The 23,709-nt window shown below is 40.6% G+C and overlaps 1 protein-coding gene across 1 annotated transcript in view; it reads left to right on the top strand.

Moving 5' to 3' along the window:
• Positions 1-23,709, top strand: part of ptprn2 (protein tyrosine phosphatase receptor type N2) — a gene marked incomplete at its 3' end in the record, with an annotated part of 132,853 nt that overhangs the window by 73,713 nt on the left and 35,431 nt on the right. Inside the window, exon 3 of the mRNA XM_056244497.1 lies at positions 9,537-9,650. Within this exon, the coding sequence (XP_056100472.1) occupies positions 9,537-9,650 (114 nt within the window). The remainder of the gene's footprint in view (positions 1-9,536; positions 9,651-23,709) is intronic.

The raw sequence follows: 23,709 nt of genomic DNA, 5'->3' as shown, positions 1-23,709 counted from the left end.
ATATGAGCCTGAACATATTCTTTTAAAAGCATTTCAGGTTTGATTTATTTGTTCTTGTTTAGCTGCCAGCTATTGGTTCTCTGTGATCTCTCTTCCATTCTGAATGATAATTACAGATTGAAATCATCCATAAAGTAGAGTCAGTAAAGTAGAGTAGTAGTAAAGTAGAGTTTTTGAAAATGCTTCAGTATCAAGGGGCATTATATTAAGATATAATGTTATAAAGGCTAAAGTAAAATTAGACACATACAGTGTGGTACAACACGATTCGTATTTCCAGTGTGTTTGAGGACATGCTGTGTGCTCACAAATTTCCTCTCCCTTATTTCACATCAAACTACCTGCCAAATGCAATATTTCTGGCTTGCATTGTTATAATGGTATTAAAAAAGTTGACAAGTGAAATAATTCAAAAGAAGAAAGCAGGATAAACTAACTCGACAATTTAAGGGACAGGCGATCACATTTATAGAGGCCATTATTTACATATACAATTAAATAGATAATATTTAAACAACCTAAACCTGCCTCTGTAAAGGGTAAGTGACTGATGGTTTTCAGAAACTATTAAAACTTGCAGAATTGCTGCCAATTAGTCCCTTGACCTATTAGACGACTCTTAGGGTGCTTTCACATCTGTAGTTCGGTTCATTTGGTCCGGACCAAGGGCGAAAAATTATACTTTGTAGCATTTTTCAGGGGTTTTGGTTCGTTTTCACACCACACTGATTGCTCTGGTCCGAATCAGTTGATGAGTTGATGAAACGAACCAAAATATAGTCACGTGACAACATCCACATCACTCGTTGGCCAGATGTGTCTTGAACATATTTCCATAACTGCACTTCGATTGGTCAGAATTAACGTGCGGGAAAATTCCAACAGAACTCCTGGAAGTAAACAAAGAGGAGCAAAATCCGGCTGACTTGCGGAGAATTTGCTCACACTGGCCCTCATTTATCAAAAGTGCGTACACCAAATTTCCAGCGTACACCTGGCGTACACCCAAAACCACGGTGACTTTGAGATTTATCAATATGGACGTTGGCGTACGGCACGCTCAAATCCTACGCCAGCTCAGGAGGTGGTGTACGCACGTTTTGAGTTAGTGCGGAAATGCGCAGAAAAACCATTCCTAACACCACAAAATGCACTGACAAACTAAAAGATATGATATATTATGACCCACTGTAAAAAAAAAAAACAACAACAACATAGTAATTATAAACTTCAGTGTTTATTTTTGTGCAACATGGACTTCAATGTTTAATTTGTGTGACTTTACCAAAGCATTTGATTTATAAGCATATGTATTCCTTCAGTTGCGAGCCTGTGCGCTTTACCCTGACGTTTCATGGTTAGGCCCGGCAGGTGCGCACGGACTGGGTTCGGTAACGAAAGGCTTTCAATGACCAAAAAATAATTCAGACTGACAAAATAATAAAAAATACATTCTTCTTCTTTTAAATAATAATAATAATAATACAAATAATAATAATGACATTCTTCTTCTAAATAACAAGCGTCATTAATAATACAAATCATACTAATAATAAGAAGAATATTACAAATTGTCATGCAATTATTAATGTGAATGAATGGTACTCCACATCACATCATCATCATCATCACTATTGTACAGCCCAATACATGTAACGTGATTCGAAATTGAATGCTAATTCAAAAGACGTGCTGTAAAATATTGCATTGTGATAGGTAATTTCGGCTCCACGTCAGAGAAGTTTCTCTTCTTTGCCGTCTTCCGTGTGTCCATGGCGTAAAATGAAGGCGTGGGGGAAGCGGAGACTTGAATATATAGGGGCGTGTTATTCTAATGACGATCGTTTTCAGCCGCGGGATTTACCAAGGGCAGGTATTGCGTACACCTGGATTTCAAAGGTACGCACAGCTTCATAAATCAGGCGGTGAGAGGAGTGTAAGCATAATCTTACACCAACATATACGCCCGTTTCTACGCAAGAATGATAAATGAGGGCCAATGTATGTTCAGAACCAACAATGTATGTGCACAAGCTTTATCCTTTCGCAAATCCCCTCATAAACAACAAAGTCTAGACACGATATAAATAAGAGATTCCCTGTGCAGTGCGGACAACTTCAGTGTTTATGATGAGATTTTAGTGAGAGTGCAGAACGCGGTAGTCTGTCATGGCTTAAAGGGAGCGCTATTGACAATCTAAATAATAGTTTTGTTTGACTACGGCAGCTGGTTTAGTCCAAAAACGCACAGTTCTTTGGGAGTTGGGTCTGTTCGAGGTCGGATCATGTTCTCACCACAAACGAACCGCTCCAGAGTTCGTTTGAAAGCGCACTAAGACCACCTCTTCGAGGAGGTCCCAGTATGCTTGTTTGGTCCGCTTTTGGTGTGCACCCGAGTGCGACTGCTGCCCAAACGAACCGCACCAAGGGGAAAACGAACTCTAGTGCGATTCAACCGAACTAAATGAGGCAGGTGTGAAAGCACCCTTAGAGACAATTGATCATTCAAAAAAGATAAAAAATGTATAGCAAGTCATTATCTGCTTATCTAACCTTTTCTGTTTGGACAGGAGCAGTATGTATGTGTATTTTCACAGACTGACAGACTAGTGCCAAACCACTTGACATTCTCTGTACTCTGAACTTTGTCTTTAAAACCTTGCGTCCTACCCTTAGACCAGCGTCTGTTGTGTTGGAAGCATAATTGCTGAAGGATGGGATATTGTAAGATCCTGAAAAAGCTTCCAATGCCATTTTCACTATGGCTTTGATCATAAAAAAATCAATACTAGACTTAATAAACTCATTGAAAAAAGTTTTGATGTTTATGATGATCATGTAAAAATTCCAAATTTGAAAAATTACTGTGACTCTAACTAACGTTTTTGTAGTGTCCATGAAAACTATTAAACACGAAAACTATTATATTCTGAAGAATACGATTTGAAATGGTTTGAAATTTCTCCTGAAAGTTGATGCATGAACAATTAATGTTTTCATGTTTATTTTATCTTAGGACAAAACATGCAAAATTCATGGTTTAACATTTCAGTAATTGAAATATGAAATATTCTTGTTCTATTGGAAACAAGAAGCCAGGCTTGTTTTTTATGAAATACTTATTTTGATATTATTGGCTTAATGTATTGTAACCTATAATATCTCACTCTGATGTGTGAACAAAAGTCCTCATAAAGTGCCATATCTATTTTAAAATTGACAAATGTTCAGTTAAGCATGCAGAAATGGGATAACAGAAAAGGAAAAACTGACTGAAAAAATTAAACCACATATTGTATTCCATGCTGTGATGCTGGTAAAATGAAATGTTAGTAAGGGGAATCATTATGGTGATTATACTACCAGTTTGAAGAACAGAGATGTATTTCTAATTAGTAAAAGGCAAAGGACCTTTGGATCTGATCGTTAGAAGGAGCCTGTAGTTAGTTAATATGCTATATTTTGTTAGTTCTGACTTAGCTTGAGTAATTTTGGCTTTCAAGATTAACACTGAAAAAACACTTCATAACCAAATAACACCAGCACCACTTTAGTATTTGTAGTGCTCCTTCATAGGAGTTTGCTTTCCTGGTGAGACAAGCATTGATCTGTTGTCATATCTTTATATCAATTATTCAAATATTGTAGCAGTCATTTGATTTATTTATAATATTATGTAAATAAATATAAATTTCATGCAGCATGCTGTTTATCTTTAAAGAAATGGTGTGATATAGTTTATGCCGGCTTTATATCAGCCATCGACCACCCTGATATCAGCATCGACATCTGCCATCAAAGACTCCATATCGTTCGAACACTATGATATTGCATTGCCGATAAGGTATAATGTCTTAGTAACCATGTTGTATTGGCTTAACTTTCAGTGAGATCTGTAAATGAACTAATTGCCTCAATGAACGAAGGCCTCAGCAAATCCAGATAATCTACTGAATTTGTGGTTCTTAATGCTGCAAAAATGGACTCCTCTTCTGTGGCACTGGCTGTTCTTTATCTTCATTAGTATCACTGCGCGGTGAAATCGATTTTCTGCGGCGATCCGTGTGGTCTGTCTGAGACTCAGTATAGTATTGGTTTTAACATCTTTGAACAGCTCACTGGGTATCTGAATATTTTTCAAGCTCTCTGTTGTTCATTGTGGCTGTTGTCTCTCACACACAACCGCAGCCTCCTGTTCTGTCATTATCTGCCCATCTCATGACTTATACACTAGACCTCGATTGACCAGCAGACAGGGAAAAGGAATTCAGGGAAAAAAAATCTGAATTACTATCGATTTGGTTGCAACATCGTGTTTCACTTGTTTCATTGATTAGAATAATTGCCTCAGCATTGTCAATGGGAGACATGCTTCACTGCCTCACTCCCAAGAGCTCCGTTTGCATCCTCACGACCTGCTCTCTTATTGAAACAACCATCGTGGAGGAAGTCATGAGTTATTGTTATTTGTGAATCTTTGGCTATATTACAGCAATTCATTTCAGATCCTCGCCCATTTTGTGACGGCAGCTCGGTTGAATATGGGTTTAATGTGATGGGCTAAGAATCATAACTTGAGAGGAGGACAGGAGACATTTCAATAGTTTTATATTTTACTCCATTAAAGAGTAAAGCAGATCCAACATAGTACATAGTAGAATATAAGTTTTCTAGTTACTATGCATTTGGATTTTTCCTATAGTTTGTTTCAGTTCAGTAGTTTCAGCGAATTATTTAAAATGCCGTCTGCTTTCTTGCTCAGTCTGTTCAGTCATTTTTGTATAGAGTCATTTGCCCCAAATAGTTCTCTATTTAATTTGGCTGTGCACATCGATCCCAGATCCACCAGTTAGAGTCATGCCAATATCAACAACTGGCCTCTTGTCTAAGAAATGTGTTTTACTGAACTATTTTTAGAATGCAATTGAAATAATTTATTTTTAAATGATGTCTAGTCCTTCCTTTTAGTGGAGTTATATTTATACATTAAACAACAAAAATAAATTGAAAATCAATTAAAATAGCTCCTTGTAAAATCATTGTAGTTTATTATTATATTATACCGTTATAATCGGAATTATTCAATATTGAATAATTGCAAATCAGGTTTATTGGCAAAATTTACAGACTTTCAGCTGTTTGCAATGAACAAATCAAACAAAAGTAATTGAAAAAATAGCTCAACACAACAATTGTTTCAAGTGGTTTCCCCAAATTCAACTGAAAATGCATCTTTTTTGATGACTTCTGCGGTCTCAAAATTATCCAACCCCTTCATGGCAAGCATCTTTAGTATTTAGTACAACACCTTTTGCAGTTATGGCATGCTGCAAACGAGATGTATAACCAGACACCAGCTTCTAGGAGCGTTTCTAAATAATCTTAGCCCATTCCTCATGAGCAATGGCCTCCAGTTCAATAATATTCTTGGCCACTGTAGAACCTTCCAGGACTACTTCTGTTTGTGGTATGCTTGGGATTGTCCTGTTGGAAGGTCCAATGACGCCCAAGCTTCAGCTTCCTCACTGACAGCACGACGTTTTCTCCTAGGATTTCTGATACGTCAATGAATCTTACCTTCCACACACTGCAGGTTTCAGTGCCAGAGGATGCAAGGCAGCCCCAGAGCATCACCGAGCCCCACCATGCTTAACTGTAGACAGTATTCTTTTCAGCATATGCTTCATTCTTCTTCCTCCAGACATACCGCTGACCCATAGGGTAGAAAAGTTCCAGTTTTGTTTCATCTCTCCACAATAGACATGTGCCGGTATTCGGTAATGCGATAAATCGCGGTAATGAATATGCACGATATTGTTATCGTGGGGACTTCAAAATACCGTGAAAAATTATAGATCCGAATTTAGACTTTTAGAACGCGCATTAGCTTATTATCAACCGCTTAAAAAACACTGCGTATATGTTGCGCAAAACACGTGCGCACTCTTATGTAAACAATCCCCACATAGTAGAAGCACTGTGTGCATGTGGCGCAGTGCGCACTCTAGTCTAATGTAAACAATCCTCTCATGGAGAAGAAGCATGGCGGAAGGAGGAACGCTGCCAACGATATATCCCCCTTCTAAAAGCAGGGCTGCCAACTCTCACGCATTCAACGTGAGACACGCAATTGACACCTTTCACACGCTCTCGCGCCACACATCCATTTTCTCACGCAGAGAAAAATCGCGGAGCAAAGAGGACACGGAGACCGACAGACAAGACAGAGCAGGTTGAATATGAAAAAAATATCAGCTCTCAGGTTCTGTCCATTTTATTAAAAATTCAGACAATAAATACCGTTTTGGCGCTTGTAAATGTGACGTGACAGATCGCTGCGCCTCAGTTCAAGTAAACCAATCATCTGTTACTTGTTATTTAAAGATACAGTACAACTTACCGAAAGGTATACATAATATCGATCAATCAGTGTTTTTCAACCACGGAAAGAGGACAATAAAACTGCAGGAGAACAATTATGAACCGAATCACATCATGAGCTGGGAGCTCGCTGGACAGATCGCGGCCTTGGCCCTGGATAGCCGCGATCTGTTCCACTACACCTGGGAGTTTGATCCTCTCAATGCCTCATGCTCTGCCAGAGACTGATCGCGCCATGCACATCGAGCCAGAGACCGTTTATGTGATGGTTCCCAAGCCTGTCCCTGTCCCAGAGCCTGTCCCTGTTCCAGAGCCTGTCCCAGAGGCTTTTTCTGACTCTGTCATTCCCCCCAAGAATTTTTTTGGGGGGGGCCATACGTCCCCGCCATGGCCACCCGAAGGGTCCTGCCCGCCATGGCCGCCCGAAGGGTCCTCTCCACCATGGCCGCCCGAAAGGGTCGTCTCCACCTTGGCCACCCGAAGGGTCCTCTCCGTCATGGCCGCCCGAAGGGTTGTCTCCACCATGGCCACCCTTTGCATTTTCAGTTGAATTTGGGGAAACCACTTGAAACATTTGCTGTGTTGAGATATTTCAATTCCCTTTGTTTGATTTGTTCATTGCAAATCAGGTTTATTGGCAAAATTGACTGATTTAAGCTGTTTGCAATTTCAATTACAACTGTGTGTATCTTTATTATTAACACAGGGTTGTGCCATGTATGTATGTGTGTATGTATGTGTGTGCATGTATGTGTGTGTGTGTGTATGTATGTATGTATCCACCTTATTTTTAGCTGTACAAAAACAGCTCAATGTTGCTTGATATTGCAAACTGGTATTTCTTACCATATTATTTTAACGTATTGTCATAATTATAAACACATTTGTTTGTAGCGCAAATATTTTTTACCATTTAAGGCACTATGTTATACTTTTAGTTATTTACCTATAGTGGCTAATGAGTCTCACACATTCACAGAAAATAGGCCACCTATAACTGAATATATCATTATATTATATATATTAATTTTGAGCCATCATCTTGAATAATGGATGTAGACAGTATTTACAGCTCATATAGTTATACACCATATGTTATACACGTTCATTTCCTGTGCTGTGAACTTGCAACAGGAGTGTAACAGTCTCCCTTTTTGCTTGTTAAGTCTCCTCCTTGTGGTAGATCACAAGAATTACAGCACATTAAGGTTTTTGTGTTGAATTACGTGTTGTCATGTTTAACACTATGAGAGAGAGAAATATATTTTTTCATCATATAATATTATATAAGTGTGATACTGTGTCCGCCAATAACTGAAGTACTAACTTTTTTTACATTATCATTTATTTCTTAATATTTAACATTCATTTTCAGTAACATACTAAGCAGTTTTAGAAATGCTGATGATTTGAATATAATTGATTTGATTGTGTATAAGGTCAGTGTGGCCAGACATTTGTCTCTGTGTGGCCAGATATTTGATCAAATGACAGAGGAAGATTGAGTGATCCAAACCTTCTCTGAATAAGGTCAAATGTTGTGAAATGTCAATCTATATTATTCATTTTCACTTCAGCTCTAATAGTGATCATAGAGCGGTCTAGGATTTTGTTGACGACGGACCTGCCAGGGGTCTCAGAGCTGTTATTTAGCAGTATAAAGAGCATTTTGCAAATGAGTGACAAAATGCAGAGTTCTAGAAGCATATCATTTACCACCAAGTGGGAAGCAAATGTATCATGTTTGATAATTCAAACTGCCTGATAGATTTTATATAACCACTCACTCTATTTCCCTAAGGGTCTGTTTTATAGTTGTACAGTGTAGAGCTCGAGGAATCGTGGGATAGAAGCAAGCGCAGCCGAGTCTATATTTGAGTGCAATGACTGTAATTAGAGTGTGATTATTCCCGGAGACGGCTAGAAAAAAAAAGCCACCCGACAGTGAGGGAGGTTGCTATGGAAACCGACACGGAGGCAGTGAAAAGGTCCGTTCGCTGGTGGTTATGTCATGTGTCTGGTGTGTATGTAAAAAGTTTGGACATGGCAGGTTTCAAGTCAAAAGGAGGCAGAGTAGGATGTTTTGCTTGCGTAAACTGAAGCTGCTTTTGAAGACTAAAGCTTTATTTGTTGTCTCAATTTAAATTCTTATTCTCTTGTTTGGTTCCTCTCATCGCATTGAATTATTTTTTTGTTGCTCTTATTCTCGCTCACTCTTCCCTACTGTGTTCTAACATGCTCATGTTCACATATTAGACAAATATCCTTTTGCTAAAGACCTACATGAATCCCAGAGAGTATACTAAGTGAGCCATTCTGGAATTTACAATGGCGGAATTATTTGCAATAAAACAATAAGGCAGATTGTATTGACCGTCTGACAGAGCTCATCACGTCATGGCGCACTTAAATATATAAAAAATGCTCTTACATGGTGAAGGAACACTTGTGGTCATTAGTATTCCTCGTGAGGACCACGGCTATACCCTGCATCCTCCCTGTTCGCCCAGATAGCCATTGAATTATGAAGCCAATCTGAGCCATGGTTTGGGTTGCCTAGCAACAGACTATTGAGTGGCACTGGGTCCCTGGTGATGGGGAGATAAACAAGGGGCCAGATAATGTGTGTGTGTCTCTCTATATAGGTGCGTTACCTGATGGCCTGTGTGCTTATCTTGAAAGTGTCAAAAAAGAAAGAAAGAAAGCAAGAAAGAAAGAAAGAAAATGCCCTAAACCCCAGTGGTTATGACTCCAAGCAGAAACTTCAACCTTATAAAAATAAACGGCTGGCCAGTAGACACAAACAGTTGTGCTTTCCCTTCAAGCCTAACATGGGTGGGCAGGTTTTATGTTATAATGGTCACTATCACAATCTAGAGGAACAACACTGCATTATACAAATCAGACTATTATGGTTTCTTTGCAGAAATTTAATTTAATTTTGCTCAATAAATCATTTATTGTGATTGTCATACCTGATTATTTGATATTTGCACAACATGATGTCTTTTATCAGGGTGGTTTGTATACATACTGTATGGTTGATACCTTGAGGTATAATAGTAAAAATATAATAAAGATTATTTATTTATTTTCTTTATTATAATAGGTGATGTACATGATGTGGTTGTAAGAGGTGTGTGTTTATTTTTCAGATCGGCTGTTTGGTGGGTGTCAGAGTTATTTGGGGTCAGTTCCCTACACTTACGACGTGACTCCAGCAGCAGTGCAGCGTTTGAGGAATGTTCTTCAGAAGCTGGCCCACAGAGGTATCACTTCTCTACCAGCACTCTTGTGTGCTTATTTATCACGTATCTCATTTTATTGTTTTCTTTTTCCACAGTGTAAGATACATTTCACTGTTGAAATTGTTTATGTATTCACAAGTCCATTGTCTGTTTTCTAATTACACATCTCATTGTTTACCAGCTTCCCTGACTTTTTAATTATTCAGTTCTTATCGGCTGTCAGTAACTTACTTTTTAGTCTGTTAACCTTTTTTTTTAGATCTGACATTAGCTTGTTGACTTTTCATCTCACTTCACCTGTTTATTTACTGCCAATTATTTACCTTTTGCCCTTTTTTTCTACTGTAACAAAACCGTGAAGTACATGAAAACAAAGGTTTATCTCTTCTAAATACTTAGACTACCATTGAAAAGTTTGGGGCCAGTTTTATTTAAACATTTATTCTAAGGGAACGTCTATACCAATGCCACCATAGCGAGAAGTGTCTGTCCTGTGTGAAATCATAAGAGCAGCACTAGGACGAAAGCACCCGAGACCCTGGTGTAGAGTCCAAAGAATAAAATCTGACGAATGTATGCGGTGAGGACCACTCCAGCACTGTACCAACCGGGCAGTTACATTTACATTTACATTTAGTCATTTAGCAGACGCTTTTATCCAAAGCGACTTACATCTGAGGACTAACCAAACGAGTCATCGTGAAGAGACAATAGCAACCCAAGAAGTGCTCAAAATACAAAGTTCAAACATTGCTCAGAGTAGCATAAACCAGACAAGTGAGGATTTGAAGGTTTTTTTTTTTTTTTTTTTTTTTTTTAAGTTTAAGTTAAGTGCTCACAGAAGAGATGAGTTTTCAGTTGTCTTTTAAATGCTGTCAGGGATTCTACATTTCGGACGAGGGTGGGGAGATCATTCCACCAGCATGGAACCGTGAATGAGAATGTTCTGGAGAGTGATTTTGTGGCTCTTTGTGAAGGTACCACGAGCCGTCGCTCATTGACTGATCGTAGGCTTCTGGTAGGGATGTAGACTCGTAGGAGCGAGTGAAAGTAGGAGGGAGCTGAGCCTGTGGTCAATCTGTAAGCAAGTGTCAAAGCCTTGAACTTGATGCGAGCAGCGAGTGGTAGCCAGTGCAGGGAGATGAACAGAGGAGTGACGTGGGCCCTTTTGTTGGACCCAGTTAACTGGGTCCAACTGATGGTCACTACACCATGAAGTGAAAACTCTCCACTCCAGGGCATAAAGTTTCCTCGTGGAGGGAGCTCTGGATTGTAGAATGGTCTCTACAACCTCGGTTGAGAGGCCTGACCCTATGAGCTGGGGCCCCTCAGAGGCCAAGCCCACAGGTTCCACAGTTCGGAGAGCCCTCTGCTTGGGACAAAAGGTCCCTCCTGATGGGAAGCTCCAGTGGAGGCCTGTCGAGGAGAGACAGTAGATCGGGGAACCAAACTCTGCCCGGCCAACGCGGGGGTATAAGGAGCAGGCGTACATGGTCCCTGCAAACTCTCTCCAGAAATCCCGGGAGCAGAGCGATCGGGGGAAAAGCATACAAACGTAGCCTTGGCCACGTCTGTACCATCGCGTCCAGTCCGAGAGGAGCTGGATGCGTGAGGGAGAACCAGTGTGGACAGTGAGACGTCTCTCAAGGCGCAAACAGATCCACTTGTGCCTGTCCGAACACCCTCCATATCTGCTCCACCACCTCGGGGTGGAGCCTCCATTACCCGGGCCTCGGCCCCTGTCTCTACATGATGTCTGCTTCAATATTCTGGGCCCCAGGGATGTAAGCTGCTCTGAGTGACAGCAGCTTCCCCTGAGACCGCAGGAGGATTTGTTGCGCCAGTTTGTATAGCGGACGCGAATGCAAGTCCCCCTGGTGATTTATATAGGCGACCACCGATGTGTTGTCTGTGCGGACCAGCTCTTTCATGTGGGCGAGGACGACATCTCAATGCCAAACTGCCAACTGATGCGACTGAGCTAGAATCAACCAACCGTCGATGTAGTTCATGATGCGAATACCCTGCAGATGCAGTGGTGCCAGAGCTGCATCTACGCATTTCGTAAAAGTGCGGGGTGATAGTGCTAGGCCAAACGGAAGAACTCAATATCGGTATGCTTTGCCCCCGAAAGCAAACCTCAGGAGCTTCCTGTGAAATGGAAGGATGGAAATGTAGAAGTATGCGTCCTTGAGATCTATCATGACAAACCAGTCCTCGGATCTGATCTGTGGCACAATTTGTCTCAGTGTTAACATTTTGAACTTTAGCTGCATGACTGACTCGTTCAGAACTCTTTGAACCAAAATGGAACGCAACCCCCCCATCCTTCTTTGGAACGATTAAATACTGACTGTAAAACCCGGTATCCCTGCTGGAGGGAGGTACATGTTCTATGGCCCCTTTCTCCAACAGGGTTTTCACTTCTTGTTCCATTACCAGAACCTGCTCGGGGCCCACCATAGTGGATAGTGGACCCCCATAAACCTGGGCGGGCGAGACCCGAACTGTATTTGATGACCCTTTTCTATGGTCTGCAGGACCCAACAAGAAATATTTGGCAGTAGCTTCCACGCTGTCAAAAATTCTACTAGAGGTACCAGCCTCTCGAGAGTTTCTGGATTTAGTTGTTGTTGAGCAATCAATCCGTCGCCCTGTAACGGCGAACCGGCAGGGAACGACTGAACTGACTGCTCTGGGACCCTCCTCAGAGGAGGCGGGCATCCCAAGACCACTACGTTTCCGGGTGGACCCTGAGATATGTGCTCGCCGGAGACCGCTGCGCCCTGAAGCACACGAGGTGGCAGGGTTAGCATAACGGTCCTATGAGGGCACCGAAGGGAGACGGGCACAGTATAATGAGGTGTTAACCGCTCTGCTTCAAGGGGGACTGCCCTCAATAGCCTGCGCCCTCGGGCGTCAGGACCTTTTCCCCGCAGCCTTCTTGGAAATAATGTCGGTCCTCAGATCCGTCTTACCCCTTGAAGGCTGCGGTTGAGTGCACTTTCTGTGTCCCCAGTCTTTGTGTGGGGAAGCACGGGAAGCCACGCTCTGTTTTTGTGTGGCACGGTGTGAGCAGCTGGCTTTAGATGTCTAGGGCTGCTCCCGCTCAGCAGCCCTGGAGACATGAGTACGGCGGGGGAGGAGTTTCTGGAATGCAGCCGCTTGCTTAGCTGATTCCTGAAACTTCTCGACAACCGAGTTTACAGCATTGCCGAAGAGGCCAGAGGGTGAAATAGGAGCATCCATTAAAAAGTTACATTTAGTCATTTAGCAGACTCTTTTATCCAAAGCGACTTACAACTGAGGACTAAACCAAGCGAGTCATCGTGAAGAGGCAAAAACAACGCAAGAAGTGCTCAAAATACAAAGTTCAGACATAGCTCGGAGTAGCATAAGCCAGGCAAGCGAGGATTTAGAGGAAAGGATTTTTTTTTATTTTTTTTTTTATGTTATGTTAAGTGCTCCCGGAAGAGATGAGTTTTCAGTTGTCTTTTGAATGCTGTCAGGGATTCTGCATTCCGGATGAGGGTGGGGAGATCATTCCACCAGCATGGAACCGTGAATGAGAATGTTCTGGAGAGTGATTTTGTGCCCCGCTGTGATGGTACCACGAGCCGTCGCTCATTGACCGATCGTAGGCTTCTGGTAGGGATGTAGACTTGTAGTAGTGAGTGGAAGTAGGAGGGAGCTGAACCTGTGGTCAATCTGTAAGCAAGCGTCAAAGCCTTGAACTTGATGCGAGCAGCGAGTGGTAGCCAGTGCAGAGAGATGAACAGAGGAGTGACGTGGGCCCTTTTGGGCTCGTTGAAGACAAGACGAGCTGCAGCATTCTGGATCATTTGTAGAGGTTTAGTTGCACATGATGGAAGTCCAGCCAGAAGAGCATTGCAGTAATCAAGCCTAGAAATGACCAGGGCCTGGACGAGAAGTTGTGTTGCATGCTCAGTTAGGAAAGGCCTGATCTTCCTGATGTTGTGCATAGCAAACCTGCATGATCGAGCTGTCTTTGTAATGTGGTCTGTGAAGGTCAGCTGATCATCAAAGATTACTCCAAGATTTCTGACCGACCTTGATGGGGTGATTGAGGAAGAATCTAGCTGGATAGTGAGGTCGTGCTGTAGAGACTGATTGGCAGGGAGGACGAGAAGCTCAGTCTTTGCCAGGTTGAGCTGCAGGTGATGTTCCTTCATCCATGCCGAGATGTCCGCCAGACAGCTTGAGATCCGTACAGCTACTGTGGGATCATCTGGTTGAAATGAGAGGTAGAGCTGGGTGTCATCAGCATAGCAATGGTAAGAGAAACCATGTGCCTGTATGATGGGTCCCAGTGATGTGGTGTAAATGGAGAAGAGGAGCGGTCCGAGAACTGAACCCTGAGGAACCCCTGTGGTCAGTTGTTACTCTTCTACTTAATATTGCTCAAATTCAACCAGAGATATCTCTCAGTGGCCACCAGGGAGACAAATCTGTGGCCTGACGCAGTTCGCAAACCGCATCCGGACCAATACCCCCGCCCTCATCAAGATCTCCTAACAGTTCAGCCTGGTAAGCCTGCAGCAGTGACATGGTATGAAGGCACGCTGCAGCCTGCCTTACCCACCAAAGCTGATGTTACTCTAACTGGTTTGGTGGGTAATACCGGGGCCTTGAGGGAAGATGCTGATTCAGGGGAGAGATAGCTCGCGAGCGTCTCTTCCACCTTTGGCATCTCCCCATAACCGTGCTCTTTATAGTTTGAAATAGAGGAATAGTGAGATGTTTGTGGACTATAAACTCTATAGGAAACTGGTTTCTCCCACGATCTCAACACCTCGGTGTGGAGATCAGGGAAAAACGGAAGGCCCCGGCGTTAAGGTTGTGAACGAGAGGGCAGGAAGCGTTCGTCTAGTTTGCTTCTAGAACGAACTTCCTGCTAATCTGCCGGCCAATCGATGCTTAATCTTTCGACCGCTCTCGTTACAACCTCAACAAGCTCCTTAAAAGCATGAGACTGAGGTGGCGAGTGCTCAGTATCTCCTGCTTCAACACTAACAATATCTAATTCCTGAGAACTAGATAGCTGTAGTGTCTGTGCCTCAATCGGGGCAGAAGTAACCGCAACGCGTGCTTCCAAACCCTGAGAGAAGGCACTGGATCTGTCAGGTGAAGGCAGAGATAAGGCTGGGCCCGTCTCTAACCCCGCTGACAAATCCATTTGCGAACCCCAAGTCTGTGGGGAACGCGAGCCTGAGCGTCCTCGCTAAAGAGCGTCAGGCGGGATCGGAGTGTCCGCAATGGAAGCACATCACAGTGCTCTTAGCCAGCGCCCTCGAGCGCTGACCGTGCATGCTCCTCACCCAAACAAACAACACACAAAACATGTGTGTCCCCACCCGTTAAATATCGCGAGCAGAGGTGCACACACATTCTGAACTGCTGCTTCTTACTCGCCATAACTGAATATATATATATATATATATATATATATATATATATATATATAGACAACACCAAATAGACAAAACAGTTTCACATAGAGCGCTTGTGAAGACACAGAAGCTGGCGCTGCTTTGTTTGGGCAGGCTTTATAGTTTCCTGGTTCATGACGTCATCCGCCTCTGATGTTCCGCCACACCATTGGACTGATTTTACATGTGCTTCAAGACATCATCACGCAAAGCGTTCCCTTAGCGTCAATCGACGCAGCGCGAGTTCCCTTGAAAGGGAAGCAGCCTTGGGGAGCATTGGAGAAACATCAAAAAAATTTTTACAAAACTCACACTTTTGAACTATAGTATACTTTAAAGTAGTAAAAAACCCCACAAAAAACACACAAATATTTACTTATTCACTATTGTTTTGTGCCACCTACTGTACATCTCTGTACTATTTGGTATCTTTCTAGCCAATATTGAAGTTTTGTATTACAGCACATCTATGATACTATCTTCATATACTATCTTGCTAATATGTTGTAACATTGCTCAGTAGCATTAAGTTGCGTTGGATAGAAGTGTCAGCTAAATGAATCATGTAAATGTATCACTGGCTACTTTAGCTATATCGACCTTGATTGCTGTGCACCTTGTTGACATGACTAAATGCTGGCCAAAATCATGAAAATCTTGAAAACTTCACTGACAGCAGTTTCTGGTTTCGTCAATGTTCTTAGCTAGTAAGTTTTATCCTTGGCAGAACCGTGTCACAATCAGTTGCAGAGCTCGTCAATTCAAGTCAAAGCTGACACACAGCCAAACGTGCACTCATCTTTTGTGGCACGATGTTGCTGTCTGTCACATGGACAGATGAAAGAGAGTGGGATGAAAGGATGAGACTGAGCACTCATCCACTGCTCAGGGGCTTGGAATTGGACATCTGAGGGCTTTCGTGACAGAAAGGTTTCTCGGTAATACAATGTGTAAGCAGGGCTGGACTGAATGTACTATCACTGATAGAGGAGAACTTCTGCAGAGATGTGAGTCTTAATCTGTTCAAGCTGAACATATTGTTTGAACAGAGCTCTGATATGTAGATCTGTCTTACCTAAGACATTTGCGATTACACACCAAACTCTGTGTACTTACTCTGTTAGAAGTGTTGAATGTGTTGCAGCTTTGCTAGAATGTGGTTTCATCACAAACATTTTGTGTTTAAGTGAAAAGCTTACTAGTAACACTGAAGTGATTTTGATGCTCAATGGGCTGATCAGTGGGCGTTTGTGTGTGTGTGTGTGTGTGTGTGTGTTCACTGTCTCAACTGTTTATCTAAACCAGTTCATTACAAACTATTTCCTTTTAAGCTCTTTCAATTCATAGCCAAACTATACATTATGCATGTTACATAACTTAAATACAAACTATACTCACCCTATAAAGTTTGGTATATAAATCATTCAATGGGTTAGGACCTCAATATATTGCAGATATGCTCACTGAATATAAACCCAACAGATCACTCAGATCATTAGGATCACATCAGTTAGAAATACCAAGGGTTCACTCTAAGCATGGAGAGTCTGCTTTTAGCTATTATGCCAGCCGCAGCTGGAACCAGCTTCCAGAAGAGATCAGATGTGCTCCTACAGTAGTCACATTCAAAGCCAGACTCAAAACACATCTGTTTAGCTATGCATTTACTGAATGAGCACTGTGCCAATGTTCGTCCGACTGTTTTTACTGTACTTTATTTTATTTTTTATTCTAAACTGTTTTAATTATTTCTTCCTATGTAAAGCACTTTGAATTACCATTGTGTATGAAATGTGCTATATAAATAAACTTGCCTTGCCTTGCCTTGCCTTGCCTATAACAATTACCTCTGGTTTCACAGACGAGGCTTAAGCTAGTCCCAGACTAAAATGCAAGGTTGAGCTGTTTTAACTGAAAGTAACATATCTTAAAATATGTCAGTGGCATTGTTTTGTTTTTTTGCCATATTTTTTTTCTAAGGCAGTTTATAAAAGCTACTTAAATGTCCTAATTGAGTTAAGTTCTGATCCTGGCTTGATCTAAACCCTGTCTGTGAAACCATGCCTAGACTTTCAGTCAATCATTTGTAATTTTAATTCAGAGCATTCAAATTCAATTCAGAGAGTACAAACAATGGTTTTATGGGATCAGTCACATTAATTTAACTATAATAATACAATTTACAAAACATTTTATATGAAATAGATCTGTTAAACTCCAAGGTAAGAGGACTTAATAAAATGGATAGCTCACCTAAAAGATGAAAATCCTGTCATCATTTGCTCACCCTCATATCGTTCCAGACCTGTATGACACAAAAGAAGATATTTTTAAGAACATTGGGGGCCAAAACAACATGGGACCTGACTGGATAATTTTTTTTTTAAAACCATTCTTCAAAAAATATGTTTATGTTTTGCAGAAGAAAGAAAGTCTTACAGGTTTAGAACAACATGAGGATGATTTGGTGGGATGTAAATAAGAACACCAGCTCATGCTCTGCTTTTTTTAGTGCAGTGTTTATTCAAAGCAGCTTTTTGTGACGCCAATCAGAAAACAGGTCTTATTGTTGTCAGTTTCCAGCATAGCCATTTGGGGGCAGCATGCTCCATCCTGTCTGTCTCGGTGAAGGATCTGAGCTGTTATTGGCTGCAGAGGCTTGCTCCCAGCTTGATCTTTTCAAACAGCCATAAATGAGAGTTGAAAAGCGTGGAAGGCACGCAACCGTCTTTGGGTAAATTACCAACATGGTAATGAATATTAGAGAGCCAGAGAGATGGCCGACTCCAATTACCCAAGCCAAATAAAGAGAGAGGGATCAGGGGGATGAGAGGCTGTGTTCAGCTTCCTCTCTCTCTTTTTTTTTTTCTTTTTGGATGCAGATGGTGTCTGAAACCTTGGCTTTTGATTGACGGGCTGTGTTGCAGTGTTTTTATTTTAATTTCAGAGCGCTTTGCGAGGGAGATCCCAGACTTCTTTAGATGTTCCTCTTTGTGCGTTTGTGTGTGAATGAATGGCTGTGTGTTGTGTGCATGTTTTGTGTTTTTGTGCACCCGTCTGTGAATTTGTGCCCAATTCAGCAGGCAGATGACAAATGTGTGAACCATTAAATGTTTGAAGTTATCTTGTTCTCTGATTCGTGTGCATTTGTATGTGTATCTTTGAGATAATTTAGTACACGTTTTGTGTGTTTGAGATAACTGATCACATTCGCCTCGCAACCATCACATTACACTCTGTCATACTTACAGAACCCTTTACTTGACAAACATCCTTCCACGTTCCTCCTCACAGGAGAGATGTAGATAGGCAGATAGATGTTGAGAACCTCAATGCCATCGACTCACAATTCTCTTTATCACGCGTTTAGAGTAGCTGTAGAAATCGTGCAATATGTGGAGCCACCGCCGCACACCCTGCACAATGTCATTAGATCGATGTCATTGACCGGATGGCAAGAATGCTCTCTCTTTGTCATACGGGTCCATTACGGCAACTGACAGCCCTCCCTGCTGTGAGCTGCCCCATATTTCATGCCATTGTCTTTAGAGGTTCTTCAGATTTCCCGGCTCCTGAATTTGAACATTATAGCCTGCTTCTAATGCGTCATGCCATCTCTTTGATCTTCAACCGTGGTCAGTGTGTCTACAGATAATGGGAAGTTACAGATGTCTCCTGGAGTAGACGGCTATTAATGAATAGAGAGGGACAGATAGGAGGTGATAGACAGACAGTTTGGTAAGGAGCAGCTGGAAGGGAGAGTGAGAAAGAGAAAGAGAGGGAATTAAGACGGATTTAATGGCTGAACTCGTAAGTGCAGTAACGCATAGTGGACAGCTGAAATACCTCAGAAATTATTCTCTGAAATAATTTAAAGTTATTTGTTCTTTAAAAAAAATATACTCAGTTGCATGTCTAAGTTACATAAAGTATAATGTTTCTCATGCTGTTTAGAGGCTCAAAACCAGCATTGTTTTATTATAATACTATAATACTTTCAGTAAAATCTGATTGAATTAATTTTTATGAATCACAATTCTTTGCTTATTTGCTAAAAAACAAAAAATCATCCAGATGAATGAATATACAGTTTGGATGTAAGTTTTTTCTTCCACCGAAAAAAAATTCTATTCATTCAGAAATTCTGAAAAAATTTATCATGTTTCCACAAAAACATTAAAGGGGTCATATAATGCCATTTTCATACAAGTTAATTTGATTCTTTAGGGTCTAAATGAAAAGTTTGTAATATACTTTAATTAAAAATTCTCATTAGTATTGTAAGAAAACACTAATTTTACCTGGTCAAAAACAGCTCTGTTTTCAGCACGCCGTTTCAGTGCATATGCCTTTAAATGATAATGAGATTCGCTCACTCCGCCCCTCTGTTCTGCGGGCGTTTAGACACAACGCACGTGGAGTGTTGCCTTGACAACAGTTGAGGGTATATTTTGGAGAAAGAATGGCAGCGGGAGTCTCTGAGGACACATCTGTGCAATCGTATCAGTTTGAACCGGAGTCGGACCCGGAACAAGATGACGGCCGCAAAGAAGTTAGACAATTAAGGCTCGAACAGAACGTTTCTGAATGGTTGGTTAACGTAATGTCACTTTGATCTATCTTTGTATGTACTGGCAGGGTAACGTTAGAGTAACTTAGTGAGATGTACAAACGCTATGTGTTTACTGATGTATACGTACTCAGTTTGACACAATAACCATAACGTGTTGTTCATTATAAACGTGGGATTATGAATTATATTGAGAATGTCGTACATAGAAAACATGCCGTAATGTACCCTGAGTGTAAACCTTAGCTGCATTCATCGTGAAGCGTGCAAGCGATTTGCAAAGATTAATATAAAGGTTAATAAAATTTTACACTCACTTCTTCTGGAGGTGCGGCAGGGAACACGAATAGTTGGTACCGATTCTTTTTTCAGGAGCAGCTTCTTAGCAAAACCAGCTTTATACTGAGTCTGACCCTCGTTTATAAAGCAGTCAGGTGAGAAATGATTCGCGCAAACATGAAAGCATTGATGTTGATCGTGGGGAATATTCCCTTCGAAAACAAAACTCAGCCACTGTGTCTTCAGCGGTTCGGGTTTAGGAACATCAAAATGACTGCTGTGTTCGTTATTACACCCAAGAACAGAACACCACAATCGCTTAGACGCCATTCTGCTCCAGCGTATCAACAATGACGGACTACGATGACAGCTCGCTCAGGGCGGGTCTGTGTTGAAACGCTGCTGTCAATCAACAATCGTGGGAGGGGCGTCCGACTGTGTGACGTCACACGGTCGAACGGCTCGATTTGAGACATGGGAAAACATATAAGGAGATTAAAACAAAAACACTGGATAGATTTTTATCATTATATGATGGTTGTGTACAGGCACTGCCAACACACATTTCAGTACAATCAATTTGAAAAAGTGCATGCACCATTATATGACCCCTTTAAGCAGCACAACTGTTTTCAACATTGATAATAATAAGAAATGTTTCTTGAGCAGCAAATCAGCATATTATAATGATTTCTGAAGAATCATGTGACACTGAAGACTGGAGAAATTATGCTGAAATTCAGCTTTGCCATCACAGGAATAAATTGCATTTAAAATATATATTAAAATAGAGAACAGTTATTTTAAATTGTAATCATATTTTAAAATATTACTGTTTTTACTGTATTTTTGATTAAATAAATGCAGTCTTGGTGAGCGTGACAAAAAATCGAATGGACTGCAGACATTTAACGGTAGTGTAATTCACAAGTATTACATTATAGCAGAAAAACAATATTTTGAAATGAATATATTACATGTCTTTTGGCATATAACTGGCCTACAATCCATAAATCTATTTTGCAGTCTGTCCTAGGTAGACTTAGGATGTGTTATTGTGTTCAGTCTGTGCTATTTAAAAAAAATATATATATATATATATATACACTACCGTTCAAAAGTTTGGGGTCGGTACGATTTTAAATACTTTTAAAAGAATTCTCTTCTGCTAACCCTGGCAGCGCTTATTTGATTAAAAATACAACAAAAATCAGTTATAGTATTAAATATTATTCCAGTGTAAATCAGCTGTTTTCTGTGTGAATATATAGTAAAGTGTAATTTATTCCTGTGATCAAAGCTGAATTTTCAGCATCACCAGTGTCAGTGTCTTCAGTGTCAAATGATCCTTCACAAATCAGTATAATATGAGGATTTGATGCTCAAGAAACATTTATTATTATTATCAATGTTGAAACAGTTGTTGGTCTGTCAGTTGTACAGTTTTTTTTTTTTTTTTTAGGATTCTTTGATGAATAGGAAGTTCAAAAGACTTTTGTAACATTATAAATGTCTTTACTGTCACTTTCGATCAAATTAATTATTCCTTGATAAATAAAAGTATTGATTTCTTTCCTCCAAAAAATAAAAATAAAATTCTCACTGACCCCAAACTTTTGAACGGTAGTGTATATTAATATAATAATATAATAATGCAGCTATAATATAATTAATATTAATATAATAATGGTTAATATGCAGACAGGCTTCTTTGGTTATTTTGTCACGTCTTATGAACCCCACATTTTTAAGATGCAGTGTTGAAATAATTGAACTTTGAAAAACGTGTCTCAAGATCCCCGTGTTCTGTTCCACACTAGATAATATACTAATTAGACTACATACAGATACTCTTTTTTCCTCATACATTTTGATTTGACATGACATCTGTTACATTCTTAAATTAGTGACTGTTTTTTCTCCAGAATAGGTGTACTGTATACAGATTTGTTCATAAGTATATGTTATGTGGGTTCTGGTGGGCGGGTTTCAGGTAACACAACAACACGGGGTATATGAACAGACACTGCTGCCATGAGATGTGTATAGATGTGTAACATGGCCCTTCAGGCTTACCAGTGACCTCTGGCCCTACCATCATCCAGGAAGAAACTCCATGTTCAGATAGAAGCTCAGCGAAGCAAACTGATTCACCTTGACATGTGCATTAGAGCTACTTACTCCCATGGCCCACTGAGAGATGAGACATGGGGGAGCAAGAGTGAGAAAGACAGAGAGAAGTAGAGCACGGGATAGAGGAAAAAATGCATTAGTCTCATTGGTGCACTACATTTTTGACGTATAACACTTAGCTTCTAGCCTGGGAAAACCCAGACAACTTCCGGCAAATTTAGATTTGTTCTGAAAGTTAGTCTGGCAAAGAGCTCATTCAAGCCCATTTCCAATCCGTCGAAATCGAGGCACCAATCAGAAACGTTGGGGCGGGCTTTACACAATGACGACAGCGCTGGGATTTTGAAGCAGATTTTAGCCTACATTACAAAGATGGATGCCGCCGTCGAACATCACTCGTTCGATTCAGCTATCGCGTCTGTTTTAAGCGATTCAAACGTTTCCTTTTTGTTAAAAATCGAGCAAAGAACAACACTGAGAGATGTTTCTCCGCCGCTCTGCATACGTCATCTCCTTCATCGCTCTGATTGGTTTTAGGCCTATCCACGACGTCCGTTGGTGACGCCCCTCTGGAAATGATTTGTCTATGACGCTTTGCCAGACCATAACTCAGTTACAACTGAGAATGGTCTGGTTTTAACCAGGCTACTTAGCTTCTGCTAAAACCATCCATAACACCTGTGTGGTTGTTTGTGTGCAAGTGAGATGTTCGAACAGCCCTTTTTTAAATATCTTTCCACAGTAATGTGTGGAATAAAATAGTATAATAGCTTTTAGATGGTCAGTTTGTTTTAGAGACTGTGATTTGTGACCTGTAGGTCCATAACAAATACAGTTATGCATAGCTCAGTATTTTAACATAATTTATTTCACATTGTAACCTCATATTTAACTTTAAAGCTTGAACTGAAAAATGAAAGACATGACAAGGCGAATAATGAACTGGCACATTCTGTGAAAGTATGGTAACTAGCAGTAGAACGAAAACACTGTTATAAAACTTGCAAGTGTCATAACAAATAACATGAAAACAAACACAAATAAACAGGAGAACACAAATGAATTACAGTACAGTACAATACAACAGAAATAATAAGGCAACAAATTAGATTTCAGCCGCCACAATGCATGCTGGGAAAATGCTATACTCTGCCAAGCAATCTTTGGTGTGCTACAAATGTATTTATATGTGGTGTTTATTTGATAGTGTGAGAGAAGCACTATATCTGACAGATCAGGCTATGAAAAACACATTTGATTTGTACCTGTTAGCCAGTATGTAAGCCCCCCAACATACTAAGTAACGAGTCCTATATTTTACTTACATTTCTTCATTGCACACTTTAAAGTTAATTCTCAGAAGGACTGGTAAAAACCAATATTGCAAAACAGGGACCATTACATTGTCATTTCAAATAACAAATTGTTGGTAATTTGTGGAATCGTTGCTTTATCACTGCAGAAGTGCATGTGTCCTTGTGCATATTTTTATTTATCTGTCTTTAAAACATTTTATCAAACAACCCTGCCAATACAATTCACAATTTATAGCAATTACTTGCATTTAGTTTTAGCGAATTTTATTATTATTATTATTTTAATTCTCCAGAAGTGGTTTTCAGTATAGTAAATGTCAACAGCTTCTACA

This window comes from Rhinichthys klamathensis, unplaced genomic scaffold (assembly GCF_029890125.1).
Source record: "Rhinichthys klamathensis goyatoka isolate OS25496 unplaced genomic scaffold, OSU_Roscu_1.1 h1tg000993l_1, whole genome shotgun sequence".
Classification (NCBI taxonomy): domain Eukaryota; kingdom Metazoa; phylum Chordata; class Actinopteri; order Cypriniformes; family Leuciscidae; genus Rhinichthys; species Rhinichthys klamathensis.
The sequence above is the reverse complement of the archived record's forward strand: the minus strand, read 5'-3'. Positions and strand labels throughout refer to the sequence as shown.